Here is a 13465-nt window from a genome sequence, read left to right on the forward strand (position 1 = left end):
TGGCTTGGGGACTTGATGGAGTTCCTGTATTTGGTGAAGGTTAATGTGCCTTGAGAAGGACGATGGAGAGGTTCAACAAGAGATGGGTACTGCCAGCTGTTAAGGGGAAGGGGGTGGTTGGGGGAGGGAGAGGTCTGTTGTGTTATTGGGGTATTGGTTGGTGGAGTTGGGGGGGGGGCGTTCTTGCTGTTTTGCATTGTTTTGGTTTATGTATAAAATAATAAAATGTTAAGAATCGAAGAATAATATTTTTTTTTAAAATAGAAGGTTATTGAGAAAAATGATATAAAATAAAGGTTTATACTTGTGGAAGGAAAAATGTTTAAATAGGCAATGTACCGTGACAAGAAGAAAGGTGATTAATTGATCGAGTAATTTATGATTTACCCGCATTTCTCTGATGAGGAAAAGTTGGGGAGTGTCGTGACTATTTTATTGTTTTTGATCATGAAACACAGACTAAACCGTAAGATGATGTTACGGGATTCAGCACCAAATTAGATCCACTTCATTGGACCAAATTAGGATTACCCATCGAATCTTGACCAAATCACGGAACAGTATTTCAACGCTCTGTCACAAGATTGACCAACCTAAGTGCACCCATAAAACAATCAGAATGAACCAACAGGTTCCAGCAATATCACGATAACCGAATGACAATGTAACATGTCACATTACCTTTAACTTCTAGTTCGTTTTTCTTCTTCTTAGCCCAGATATTATGATAGTTCTCTGCCAGAAGCTCTGCCATTGCCTGTGATAAATTGCAAAGAAGTACAGTCATCACCGCTTTAAAATATTTCAAACTGTGAAGAACAATTTCTTCAGAAGTGGCAGCTGCACAACTGATCATTTACTGATCAAACTCTGCATAGGTTATGGTTCTCTGAATAAGTAAGAACATGCCTGTATACTAGAATGAGAGGGCTTCAACCCTGTGGAGGGACTGAGTAAAATGGGCCTATATTAGCTCCAGTTTAGAAGAATGAAAGAAGATCTCATTTAAATATTTAAATAGACCTGCTGTTAGGTAATTTGGGCATTCTGCTTTCTCCCTCCGTGTACCCGAACAGGCGCCGGAGTGTGGCGACTAGGGGCTTTTCACAGTAACTTAATTGCAGTGTTAATATAAGCCTACTTGTGACAATAAAGATTAATATTATTATATATTTCAAATTCTTAGAGCGTTTGACAGAGTGGATGCTGAGAAACTGTTTTTCCCTGCTGGAGAGCTGAGAACTAGAGGGTCACAGTATCAGGATAGAGGGTTGTCCACTTAGGATTGAGATGAAGAAATATTTCATGGGGAAATCTATGGAATTGTGGATGCTCAGCTGATGAGTGTTGTTTTCTCTATTCTGCTTTATCTGAATGGCTCGGATGTGTAGTGTTGAATAAAGAACACAAAGCTTTGTTAACAAACAAATCCATAAATTTGTTACTACTAAGATTCGTTCACATTCCTAAAGTAGAAGGTTATTATATAAAACTATGCTATCTCTAACTTACAGAACTCTCAAGTATACAACTGCTCTCTATGCCTGACACTCTTCCAGCTCTCTCCTAACTCTTAACTTTATGCATAAAACTTAGCACAGTGGGCTAAACAGCTGGCTTGCAATGCATAACAAGACCAGCAGCATGGGTTCAATTCCCGTACTGGCCTCCCCGAACAGGCGCCGGAATGTGGCCTTTTCACAGTAACTTCATTGAAGCCTACTTGTGACAATAAGTGATTATTATTATTATCCTAACATCTTCTAATCTAATCCCAGAATCCCTTAGTCACATGATATTTATATGACTGATCTGTGGTTCCCTCTAGTGGTATGAATCATTATCATTAACTTGTTAACTCTTTACATCACAGGCAATATACATATCATTACATCCTCCTTTTTTTTCAAATATGTTTGGAGATTTCTACAAACATGTAGAGTAAGAAGCATTGTACGTTCTTTACATGTAATTCAGTACTGAAATTGTACAGTAGTTAACAACTTTTTTTTTTTTTAATTTTACAGTCCACAAGTTGAATCTGTATTCAGTCTTCACTTGTAGTGTGTTGAAGTACCAACAAGTCATCAGTTCAAATTGATCAGTTGTTCAACTGGTTGAACCACTTTTGTTGTCTGACCTGGTCTTTTCTCTGTGTTTGTGGTGTCGATTTTGTGTGTCTTTTTCCTTAAAAACTGGTTTGCTTTTTGGCCTTTGAGCAAATACAACCCATTAAATTCGTTGGCATGACTTCTTTTTTGTCAAAACAATGTCCTGTTCTTCCTGACATTTGTGCCATTATGCATGAATTTTGTATTGTCTGCACACACATTTGTTTGTTCTACCTCGACCTGCAGCTGTTTCACACACTGTCCTGCAGTCCTTTGCTCAGTTGCCATCCGGATTGTTTTCCAGACTGTATGGTCTGTCAAGTGTGACTGCAAGTTTCAACACTTTCTTGCCATTGCATTGGATTGTGCTGTTTAGCTGTCTTTCGGTTTCAGAGTTGTACCATTGTGTATAGTCTGTTGTTCCGTAGTTTCTCTTTTTGTGCTCAGGATCTGTTCCTTCTGGATTGTTTGATACATTTTCAATCTTTATACTATCAGTGTCCTTTGTATTATCGGACGTTTCGCTGCACTTTATGATCTCAGGTTCCTGTGGATGATCTGATGCATCGTTGAGCTTTGTGACATCAATCACTTCTGGATGATCCAATGTATCGTTGAGCTCTTGGTGCTTCTCATCTGGCATCAACTTCTCCAAGATGTCATTTTCTTGTAGATTGTTCACAATTGATGAGTTCGCAATTAAATCATTCATTGTTGTACTCGGATTGTGATGATTTTGGATACAGTCCAGCTGAGATCTGTCAGTTTCGCTTTTCTCCAGCACAGCTTGTATGCTACTTGTCACTATTCGCAAATACAGTGGGTAGATCTTCATAGTCTTCTTTTTGTTGATCAAATAAACTAGACAGACCTTCATAGTCTTCTTCTTTCATTGCTCTCTCTCCGGAGTCTTTCATTGCTCTCTCTGTGGTCATTCATTTGTCATTTGTCAGGTTACTGCTATCCGATGTAGCAACAGTATGCAATTCCATCAATGTATTGGATTCATCTACCATTAGTAGAGTGCTATTTAGATTTTCAATCTTGTTACTAACAGAATAATCATCAAACCTGAATATCTCTGCCATTTCTGAGTAATATTCTTCAATGTAGGATTTATCTTCTTTAGTTTTAGATTTGTTGACATTTTCTTCTTGTTGCACGCTGCAAACATTTTCTTCCATAGTGCTGCAAAAGTCTTCTTCAGCTGTTTGTTCAAATTCAGGCAATGTTCTGCCTTGCGAGATAAAAAAAACTTCTGTTTTGTGCCTTTAAAACTTGTTTTTTCGATTTCTGGGCAGTTTTCCATTAAGTGGGCGTGTCCACAACATTCTGATGTCATCACGTCCGTGACATCATGCACAAACATGCATTGCGCATGCGCAAATCGATCCTCGTCCACAGTGCGCGCTTTTTTCAAGTGCACATGCGCAGAACGGTATACTTCCGGATCGTGTCGTTTTTCAATGTGTGCATGTGCGAACTGATCCCGCCCTGTGCAGAACGTTCAAATTCTGAATCGCGCGTTTTTTCCTTTAACTGCGCATGTCTGAAATGTCCGACGTCTGAAGCGTTTTTTTCGGGTGCACAGGCTGGTCTTTTTAAACGCGATGAATTTTTTACTGCGTCATAACTTTCATGGAAGCAATTTTTTTTTTTTACTTTGATTCAACGTTTCAGCACTTCTACTATTTTCAGATTCTTTAGTTGCACGGGACATTTTAATTGAATCTTCCAGTCTTATTTTTTGTTGCTTTTGCAATCTTTTACCAAGCTTGTCATTTTTTGTAAGCTCACAATACTGATCAATTTTTAACAACTACTTCAAAGTTATTTTTTTTAAACTTCATTCTCAAAGTGGAATGAGTTATACACTTCTGTAGCCTGTTGTCCAGTTAGGGTGTTGAAATTCAGTTCAGGTGATGCGCTTTAAGACTGTAACACAAATCAATAATTATCAGCCTGCCGACAAATGATTGGTAGTAAATCAGGAGGTGGTCATGTGCTGGGCAAGTTTACAACAGGGTGCTATTTCACTGGCTGAAAAGTGCGAAGATGTCTGGTGATTGGGAAAAGCACAATATAAATGCAAGTTGTTCTTAAGATGTTGGCTGTTTAGCTCAGTTGGCTGGACAGCTGGTTCGTGATGCAGGGCAAGGCAAACAGCACGGGTTCAATTCCCGTACCAGCTGAGGTTATTCATGAAGGTACGTCTTCTCAACCTTGCCCCTCACCTGTGTTGTGGTGATCCTCAGGTTAAATCACATAGAGTCGGCTCTCCCCATTAGTGTGTGGTCATCTGGGACTCTGGCGTCTTTACCTTATATAAATGCAAGTTCGTAAGAGGTCCTGACAATGCACCTTTTTCTAATCCCATTCAGCAATTCCTTCAGGCTTGAGAAAGAGGGACAGCAGGGCAGGTGAAAAGAATACACAAAGCTGCAGCTGCAGAGAGACCAGCTGGAAGAAGCAAACATGCAAAAATCTCAAACCTCCCAATAGATTCTACAGGGCATTTACCTTTATACAGGTACAGGGAGTGCACCATCATACAGGTACAGGGTGTGCAACTTTATACAGGTACAGGGAGTTCACTTTGCTACAGGTACAAGGAGTGCACCTTTGTACAGGCGCAGGGAGTGCACCTTAATAGATATATTTATAAGATGTGAAATGAAAATGAAAATCGCTTACTGTCACGAGTAGGCTTCAATGAAGTTACTGAGAAAAGCCCCTAGTCGCCACATTCCGGCGCCTGTTCGGGGAGGCTGTTACGGGAATCGAACCGTGCTGCTGGCCTGCCTTGGTCTGCTTTAAAAGCCAGCGATTTAGCCTAGTGTGCTGAACCAGCCCCAGGTGTATTTTGTAACTTGTGTTATCTTTCCAATTCTGCATATAGCTGCAAAGGTATAGCTGGGGTGAAGGAATTGTTAATCTTTTGTTGTATAATAAATATTTTGTTCTTTCGTTAACCGTTAATCAGCAGTATTGTGAATAAGTTCATTTATGTCTCTAATCAAATAAATAGGTTCCATCCTGGGATCTGACTTGTCCAGTAGTAACATCAACTGGGGTTGTAACACTTAGTCAAACCCCATCAGGAGGACTGCATTCAGTTTTAGGAAACTTCAGGATATATTGACCTTGGAGGGGGTCCAATGTAGGTCATCAGAGCTTAAAATGTTAACCTACGAAGAAAGTGTGAAGTTGGCTTGAATTATCTTGAGTTTGCAGTTTGAGGAGTGATTGAAATTTTAAAATTGCAAAACAATCCAAAATGACTCCCTCTGGTACGGGAGTCCAGAACAGGGGGAGTAATCTTATAATTATAACGGGGGATGTTTTGTGTGAAATTAGAATCACAGAAGGTTTATGGCACAGAAAGAGGCCACTTGGCCCATCGTGTCTGCAACGGCCCAAAAACATGCCACCCAATCTAATCCCACTTTCTAGCATTTGGTTGCGGCACTTGTGGTGAATATCCAAACACCTTTTAAATGAAATGACGGTTTCTGCCTCTCTCGCCCTTTCAGGCAGTGAGTTCCAGACCCACACCACCCTCTGGGTCAAAAAACCTTTCCTCATCTCCCCTCTAATCTTTCTACCAATCACTTTAAATCTATGTCCCTTAGTCACTGATCTCTGCCAAAGTAAATAGGCCTTTCCCAAATACTCTATGGCTAGTTCGAAGAGCTGGCAGAGACACAATGGACTGAATGGCTGCCTCCTGTGGATTCCATGGAGGTGTGAATGTTGGGTCAATCGAAATTTTCAGGAAGAAAAGCCATAAATAATATCAATAATTTAAACTTAATTCTTCAATTGCACTCTTGGCAACAGGTCACACGGAATCTGACACAGAGCATATGTTGTAACCGGTTAACTGGAGCAGGAGCGACTTACGTGCAGGTCCCTTGAAAGTGTAACATTGCTCATGTCGATCGGCCGAGGACTGTAGCCATGTGCAGAATCTACAGAAACCTGAGTAAAAGGTCGAGACACCATTGTAAAGACAGGTGCAAAGAACAGACAGAATTGGTTACCTTCTGCATCTATTTAAATACAATGAGTTATAACAGTAGGAAGGCTAGGAAAACAAAAAACAGTTAGTTGACAGCCTTTTGACTTATTTTATTTAACATGTTAAGAGTGATTATTATTTTCACCATTTTTCGTTATTCTCCCCATGCCAGACACCATCTTCTCTCAATGTAGTCCAGGAACGTGGATTCCGACCAGCCCTTTTGCAGTATCACTTCATGTCAGCATCACCTCAAGGGTTAGATTTCACCAGCCCTCCAAAGATAGGCTTGGAGGGAGGTGGGCTGGCAAAATAGCGGTGGAGAGCGTCAGGAGGAGAGTCCGGCTTTCTGCTGCTGACCAAGGCATATTAATAACGGTAGGAACCTCAGTGGCACTGGTGTCCACCGGGCACTCAATTAGGCCAATTAAGGGTCACTTTCCTCCACCGCCATTTTACCGACTTCGGGGGGAAGCTGCCACAGTTGTGTGGGGAGATGTCCCTGGTAGCAATGGTTGACCCTGTGGCAAAGTGCTGTTACATGAGTGTATGCCCTCCAATAATCAGCGTCAGCCTGCATTGCCCTGGCACCAGAGAGAAAAAAATTACCGTGTGTGGGATTTACCATGTGACGCACCGCTTGTTTCCCAGCGGGGAGCGGAGGCCCACTCTTGGCCGGCGGTGGGATCTTCTGGCCCCTACCGTTGTCAAAGGGGTCTCCCGTTGAACCCACCCCTCGCCACCGGGAAACCTGACAGTGGGACGGAAGGTCCTGCCGACATCAATGGCCATAAAGGTCCAGCCCTTATCTTCAAGGAGGTATAGCCTGCAACCAGCAGCCTCAGAAACAGCCACCTCTAATAGCCATGCTACCATGGCTGTCGAGCTGCCGGCCTCCTGTTTGAACTGGCATCTCCGAGAGGTGACTGCCACTCTCAATTGGATAGTGTTCCCAGCAGCAGCCTTTTAATTAGCCATTGCTGGTAAAATACTGCTCCAGAGACTTGACACTCATCAGCACAGCATCAGCTCCAACTTTCTGTCCCACAGATGGAATCTCTTCTATGTTGACAAAATTCAGACCTCTACGTTTTACCCAACATTACAAAAACAGTATTCCAGAGTTTGACTTTTGTTTCGATTATATTAATTATATATTATTTTTGCTGTATTATTTTGCCTGTTTTACCCCTTAGTAGTGAGTGGCATTTATGCCTTACCATACTTCAACTGAACCAATGCTGTGTGCAATAGGTTAAAGTTGATATTTAGTACGGACACGGCATTGGAAGTAAGTGGCGAAGCAACCATTTCTGTATGAACAACAGAGGTTGGCTGTGTGTTTCTGTGTGTAAAATGTATGTTCATCTTAGCAGAGCTGCTATTCAAGAATTGATTGACAGCAGACGATTTTCTGACTGGGAGTCGATCCAGCGGCTAATGGTTAAGCTAGTTATTTGATAGCAGGTGATGATGACTGGAATGATGATTGAGAGAAAGACAGGCTGTCCTGGTGACGGACAGGACTATTTTATTTTGCTTTTATTCTGTATCTTCCTGAGCATAACCAAAAATCGGGAGCTACAGGGGCTGGTTTAGCACACTAGGCTAAATCGCTGGCTTTTAAAGCAGACCAAGGCAGGCCAGCAGCAGGGTTCGATTCCCGTAACAGCCTCCCCGAACAAGCGCCGGAATATGGTGACTAGGGGCTTTTCACAGTAACTTCATAATAAGCGATTTTCATTTTTCACAAACAACATCCTTTTCCCATTAGTAAATACAATCAGCGAGGGTGTCAAATGCCAAGTGGTTTTAGCTAGTACAGACAACTGAATCCATTCCAAAACACACCTGCTGCGTAACTGGTCAATGGAAAATTCAGCTTGTAGGTTTTTTTCATGTTGGTCTTACCTGACTGGACTGAGAGATTCGACGTGTCCTATTGTATAGGACCATGGACTCGCCTTCTCGGGTCCTCGCAATTGTCCAACTCCAGGCAACCATTGTTTTTAGAGACTCTTTTATTGGCCAACGATACACTTCCTTGTCCTGCAATTTTATTAGAACACGTTATGTTTCTCCAAATTATACTTACAATTAAAAAATAAAATGGAGGGTCATTAAGGAAATCAAGAAGCATTAGTTTGGTTTTCCTCAGGTCATAGAAAGTGAGTTAGGTTATGGGTATGATGTTGTGATCTGATTTGAATTTAGCTTTTAGAGACATATCTTAAACTTCTGGTAATCATTACACGCCTCCACAGGATGTGATGTATAAGTCCCATGAGCTGTATTCAAGTCTGCAAGCAGCAGGATAAAAATGAGATGTACTATACTGAGCTGCTCAGTGAATGCTGTCTGTATAAAGTCTGACCTGCAAATAAGTCTTACCTACAAATAAAGATCCCACATTAATGTTTTGCCAATCCTTGTGTATCACTGACACGATTAAATCAAAAATAAGCAGAGCATATCATGGTGGCAGCAAGGTTTTTGAAGATCTGACCAAGCCAAATGCAAGCCTCATCCCCTTTGCACCCAGTAGAAAAAAATCAACTGTTATTAAAGTGAAGTAACCATGTTTAAGCGATTTTGTGCGAATTCTACACATCTCACACACCTAGGGCGCGATTTCCCAGCCGCGTTGTGCCCAAAAAGCAGCGCTACGTGACCGGTAGATCGGAGATCCCGCTTCCAGGATCTACTCGGCTCGTCACACCTCGCGAGACCTAACACAATCTCACAAGAATTTGCAATGTGAATCCTGCCCGTTGTGGACGGGATCACCTTTTGACAAATCTGCACATTAGAATGAGACAGCTAGTCGCACTCTAAAATGCACACCCATGATCTACCCAAGGCGTGAGATGTAACCCCTTCGCCTTGGAGACCTTGGGCGAGCACCGTTCAGTGCTGGTCCTGACAAACGGGGACTAGACAGGACAGCACTCGTGGGGGTCTCCCAGGGGATCGGAGGCTCGCAGGTGCTTGCCCTCTGGGCAGGCTGGCACCCTGGCACTGCTGGTGCCAGTTGGGCATCCTGGCATTTTTCCTACACTGCTGATCGGGCCCAGGGATGCCCTTTGTGGGTGAAAGGGGTGCATGGGGGCCTGAGGAGCCCCTCATAGCTGAGTTGGGGCTTTGGGGGTGTTCGGGGGTTGCGTCGGGAGGACGAGAGATTGGGACGTCATATAAAATGCTATGGGCCTCTATTCCCATTCGAGTAAATCGCACCCTGCCTTTGGACAACACTCTGTGAAAATCTGAGAGAAAAAATTAGAAAAATCTAACTGCTCCTGTTTCTAAGCAGCAACAGAAATTAAGTAACATATTAAAGATGGTCTCACTTTAAGTTGAACTCCACAGGCAGGAGAATTCACTACTGTTGAAGCAAGTACTGCAGCCGAGGCTGGGAGGAAGACTATTCGGGAACAGTTCCTCACAGCCATAAAAAGCCTGTAAAAAGCTTTTTTTTTCACAGTTTGCTTACAATTTGGAAGTCCTGCAGCCATTTTGCTGCATAAAGTCACTTTTGTCAGCAGACCTTAAGAGTTAAACTGGGGGGGGAAAAAAACATCAAAAAGAGCTCACATCACCAGCACTGCAGTCAAGCAGTAGTCTGTGACCGGCTAAGGCAGTGGCCATTAATGGTACTGTAACTCGGAGCTGAATCAACTCTAAAGTACACTGGAGAAAACCTAAATAGCTGTCAAATGCTCCAGATAGCATGAAAAACCCTGCAAAAAAAGTTAAATTGTGACCACAAAATTTCCAACAGTCAGTTGGAAGGTAAAGGATCTCTTATCTGAATTTATCATTGATATCAGCAGTGAAGGCCTCCACAGATTTAACATGTCAGATCAGACTGACGGCCATCTGAAAAATTGAGATAAAATATCGTCAAAACTTGAAGATCAATTAAGAGTGAAGCTCAACTTCAGCCTACACCATCTGGAGTTAGGCAACAACCGACAGAGACCACTGACCAAATCATAAGTAGATCCAGAGACAAGGGGCATGACTTCCCGTACCAGCCTCCCCGAACAGGCGCCGGAATGTGGGCTAGGGGCTTTTCACAGTAACTTCATTTGAAGACTACTTGTGACAATAAGCGATTTTCATTTTCATTCATTTTTCATGATTGCGACTTCACGTAGCAGAATCTATATGAAAAACTGGTGTAGGTGGCAATATCCTTTCACTTCAAACAATGAAATGTATGTGTCCATAGAAGTGTCAACTGATGGTTCAAACAACCATCGCCAAACTCACTATGTGTAATGGCTCAGCCCCCTGGGATTCACTATACTCAAGTTACACCTCATCCTGGTCACTCCAGATATTTCATATTGTGGACACCACAGGTCCAGTAATCGCATGTCTCCCAGTGTGTGGCCACCATTGTTATGGGCCAGGGTTTAGAGAACCCTAAAGTGTATCATGGAGTTCACCTGACCCACAGCTTTTAACAGATTATGGTTATGGGGAGCACATGGGCCTACCTTACAGGTATAGTGCAACAGAGAGTTAAAGTACTTTTAAATTAAAACAATGTATCTTTATGAAACCAGTAAACACTTTATAAACCCACAGTAAACATCTTAACAACTATCAACACCAATAAATCCCCCAAAGAATACAGTACTCTGTAAGTAACTCTTAATCTTTCCTTGCAACATCCATAAGACAAACAAAAACCTTTTTACAGAAAGACATCAGGTTTAACTTCTCTACAGAAACAGGTATTATTTTTAAATCAACAAAATATCTGTAGACAGTCTTTAGATTGCAGAGAGAGAGACTAATATACCTTCTGGCTGTGACTGCAACTATCCAGCTCTCAAAACGAAACTAAAACACACCCTGTAGCAGACAGCCCAAAGCGAAAGTAAAAGCAGACAGACAGCCCAGCTCCACCCACACTCTGACATCACTGATAAACACCCATTTCTTAAAGGTACATCCGCTACAGCTATTTTATAAAGCCCCATTTCTTAAAGGTACTCTCACATGACACCATTCATGGTATCGTTAAGACAATGATGATGACCACAGGCAGTTAGGCGCATTATTGGAAACCACAAAGAACACCATTCGAAACCCCATGCTTACACATGGGAGAAGATTACCCAACTCGGCAATGCAGATCATCAGCCATAATTTGAACTGAATATGTACACCCCTTCCAAGGTGCACACTTCATCATACTGCAAATTACTATTCAGCAGACATGTGGGGACCAACCTCCCCAGTCATCACTTGTCAATACACCCAAAGAACAACAAAGAACAAAGAAATGTACAGCACAGGAACAGGCCCTTCGGCCCTCCAAGCCCGTGCCGACCATACTGCCCGACTAAACTACAATCTTCTACACTTCCTGGGTCCGTATCCTTCTATTCCCATCCTATTCATATATTTGTCAAGATGCCCCTTAAATGTCCCTATCGTCCCTGCTTCCACTACCTCCTCCGGTAGTGAGTTCCAGGCACCCACTACCCTCTGCGTAAAAAACTTGCCTCGTACATCTACTCTAAACCTTGCCCCTCTCACCTTAAACCTATGCCCCCTAGTAATTGACCCCTCTACCCTGGGGAAAAGCCTCTGACTATCCACTCTGTCTATGCCCCTCATAATTTTGTATACCTCTATCAGGTCGCCCCTCAACCTCCTTCGTTCCAGTGAGAACAAACCGAGTTTATTCAATCGCTCCTCATAGCTTATGCCCTCCATTAAGGCAACATTCTGGTAAATCTCTTCTGCACCCTCTCTAAAGCCTCCACATCCTTCTGGTAGTGTGGCGACCAGAATTGAACACTATACTCCAAGTGTGGCCTAACTAAGGTTCTATACAGCTGCAACATGACTTGCCAATTCTTATACTCAATGCCCCGGCCAATGAAGGCAAGCATGCCGTATGCCTTCTTGACTACCTTCTCCACCTGTGTTACCCCTTTCAATGACCTGTGGACCTGTACTCCTAGATCTCTTTGACTTTCAATACTCTTGAGGGTTCTACCATTCACTGTATATTCCCTACCTGCATTAGCCCTTCCAAAATGCATTACCTCACATTTGTCCGGATTAAACTCCATCTGCCATCTCTCCGCCCAAGTCTCCAGACAATCTAAATCCTGCTGTATCCTCAGACAGTCCTCATCGCTATCCGCAATTCCACCAACCTTTGTGTCGTCTGCAAACTTACTAATCAGACCAGTTACATTTTCCTCCAAATCATTTATATATACTACAAAGAGCAAAGGTCCCAGCACTGATCCCTGTGGAACACCACTGGTCACAGCCCTCCAATTAGAAAAGCATCCCTCCATTGCTACCCTCTGCCTTCTATGGCCTAGCCAGTTCTGTATCCACCTTGCCAGTTCACCCCTGATCCCGTGTGACTTCACCTTTTGTACTAGTCTACCATGAGGGACCTTGTCAAAGGCCTTACTGAAGTCCATATAGACAACATCTACTGCCCTACCTGCATCAATCATCTTAGTGACCTCCTCGAAAAACTCTATCAAGTTAGTGAGACACGACCTCCCCTTCACAAAACCGTGCTGCCTCTCACTAATACGTCCATTTGCTTCCAAATGGGAGTAGATCCTGTCTCGAAGAATTCTCTCCAGTAATTTCCCTACCACTGAAGTAAGGCTCACCGGCCTGTAGTTCCCGGGATTATCCTTGCTACCCTTCTTAAACAGAGGAACAATATTGGCTATTCTCCAGTCCTCCGGGACATCCCCTGAAGACAGCGAGGATCCAAAGATTTCTGTCAAGGCCTCAGCAATTTCCTCTCCAGCCTCCTTCAGTATTCTGGGGTAGATCCCATCAGGCCCTGGGGACTTATCTACCTTAATATTTTTTAAGACACCCAACACCTCGTCTTTTTGGATCACAATGTGACCCAGGCTATCTACACCCCCTTCTCCAGACTCAACATCTACCAATTCCTTCTCTTTGGTGAATACTGATGCAAAGTATTCATTTAGTACCTCGCCCATTTCCTCTGGCTCCACACATAGATTCCCTTGCCTATCCTTCAGTGGGCCAACCCTTTCCCTGGCTACCCTCTTGCTTTTTATGTACGTGTAAAAAGCCTTGGGATTTTCCTTAACCCTATTTGCCAATGACTTTTCGTGACCCCTTCTAGCCCTCCTGACTCCTTGCTTAAGTTCCTTCCTACTTTCCTTATATGCCACACAGGCTTCGTCTGTTCCCAGCCTTTTAGCCCTGACAAATGCCTCCTTTTTCTTTTTGACGAGGCCTACAATATCACTCGTCATCCAAGGTTCCCGAAAATTGCCGTATTTATCCTTCTTCCTCACAG

The 13465-nt window shown here is 42.9% G+C and overlaps 1 protein-coding gene across 1 annotated transcript in view; it reads right to left on the bottom strand.

Moving 5' to 3' along the window:
* Positions 1–13465, bottom strand: part of ryr2a (ryanodine receptor 2a (cardiac)) — a 1117859-nt gene that overhangs the window by 262719 nt on the left and 841675 nt on the right. Inside the window, exons 54-56 of the mRNA XM_072511661.1 lie at positions 8044–8181; positions 6015–6092; positions 682–757 (exon numbers count right to left, since the gene is read on the bottom strand). Of these exons, the coding sequence (XP_072367762.1) occupies positions 682–757; positions 6015–6092; positions 8044–8181 (292 nt within the window). The remainder of the gene's footprint in view (positions 1–681; positions 758–6014; positions 6093–8043; positions 8182–13465) is intronic.

The sequence above is a fragment of the Scyliorhinus torazame genome, chromosome 1 (assembly GCF_047496885.1).
Source record: "Scyliorhinus torazame isolate Kashiwa2021f chromosome 1, sScyTor2.1, whole genome shotgun sequence".
Lineage (NCBI taxonomy): Eukaryota > Metazoa > Chordata > Chondrichthyes > Carcharhiniformes > Scyliorhinidae > Scyliorhinus > Scyliorhinus torazame.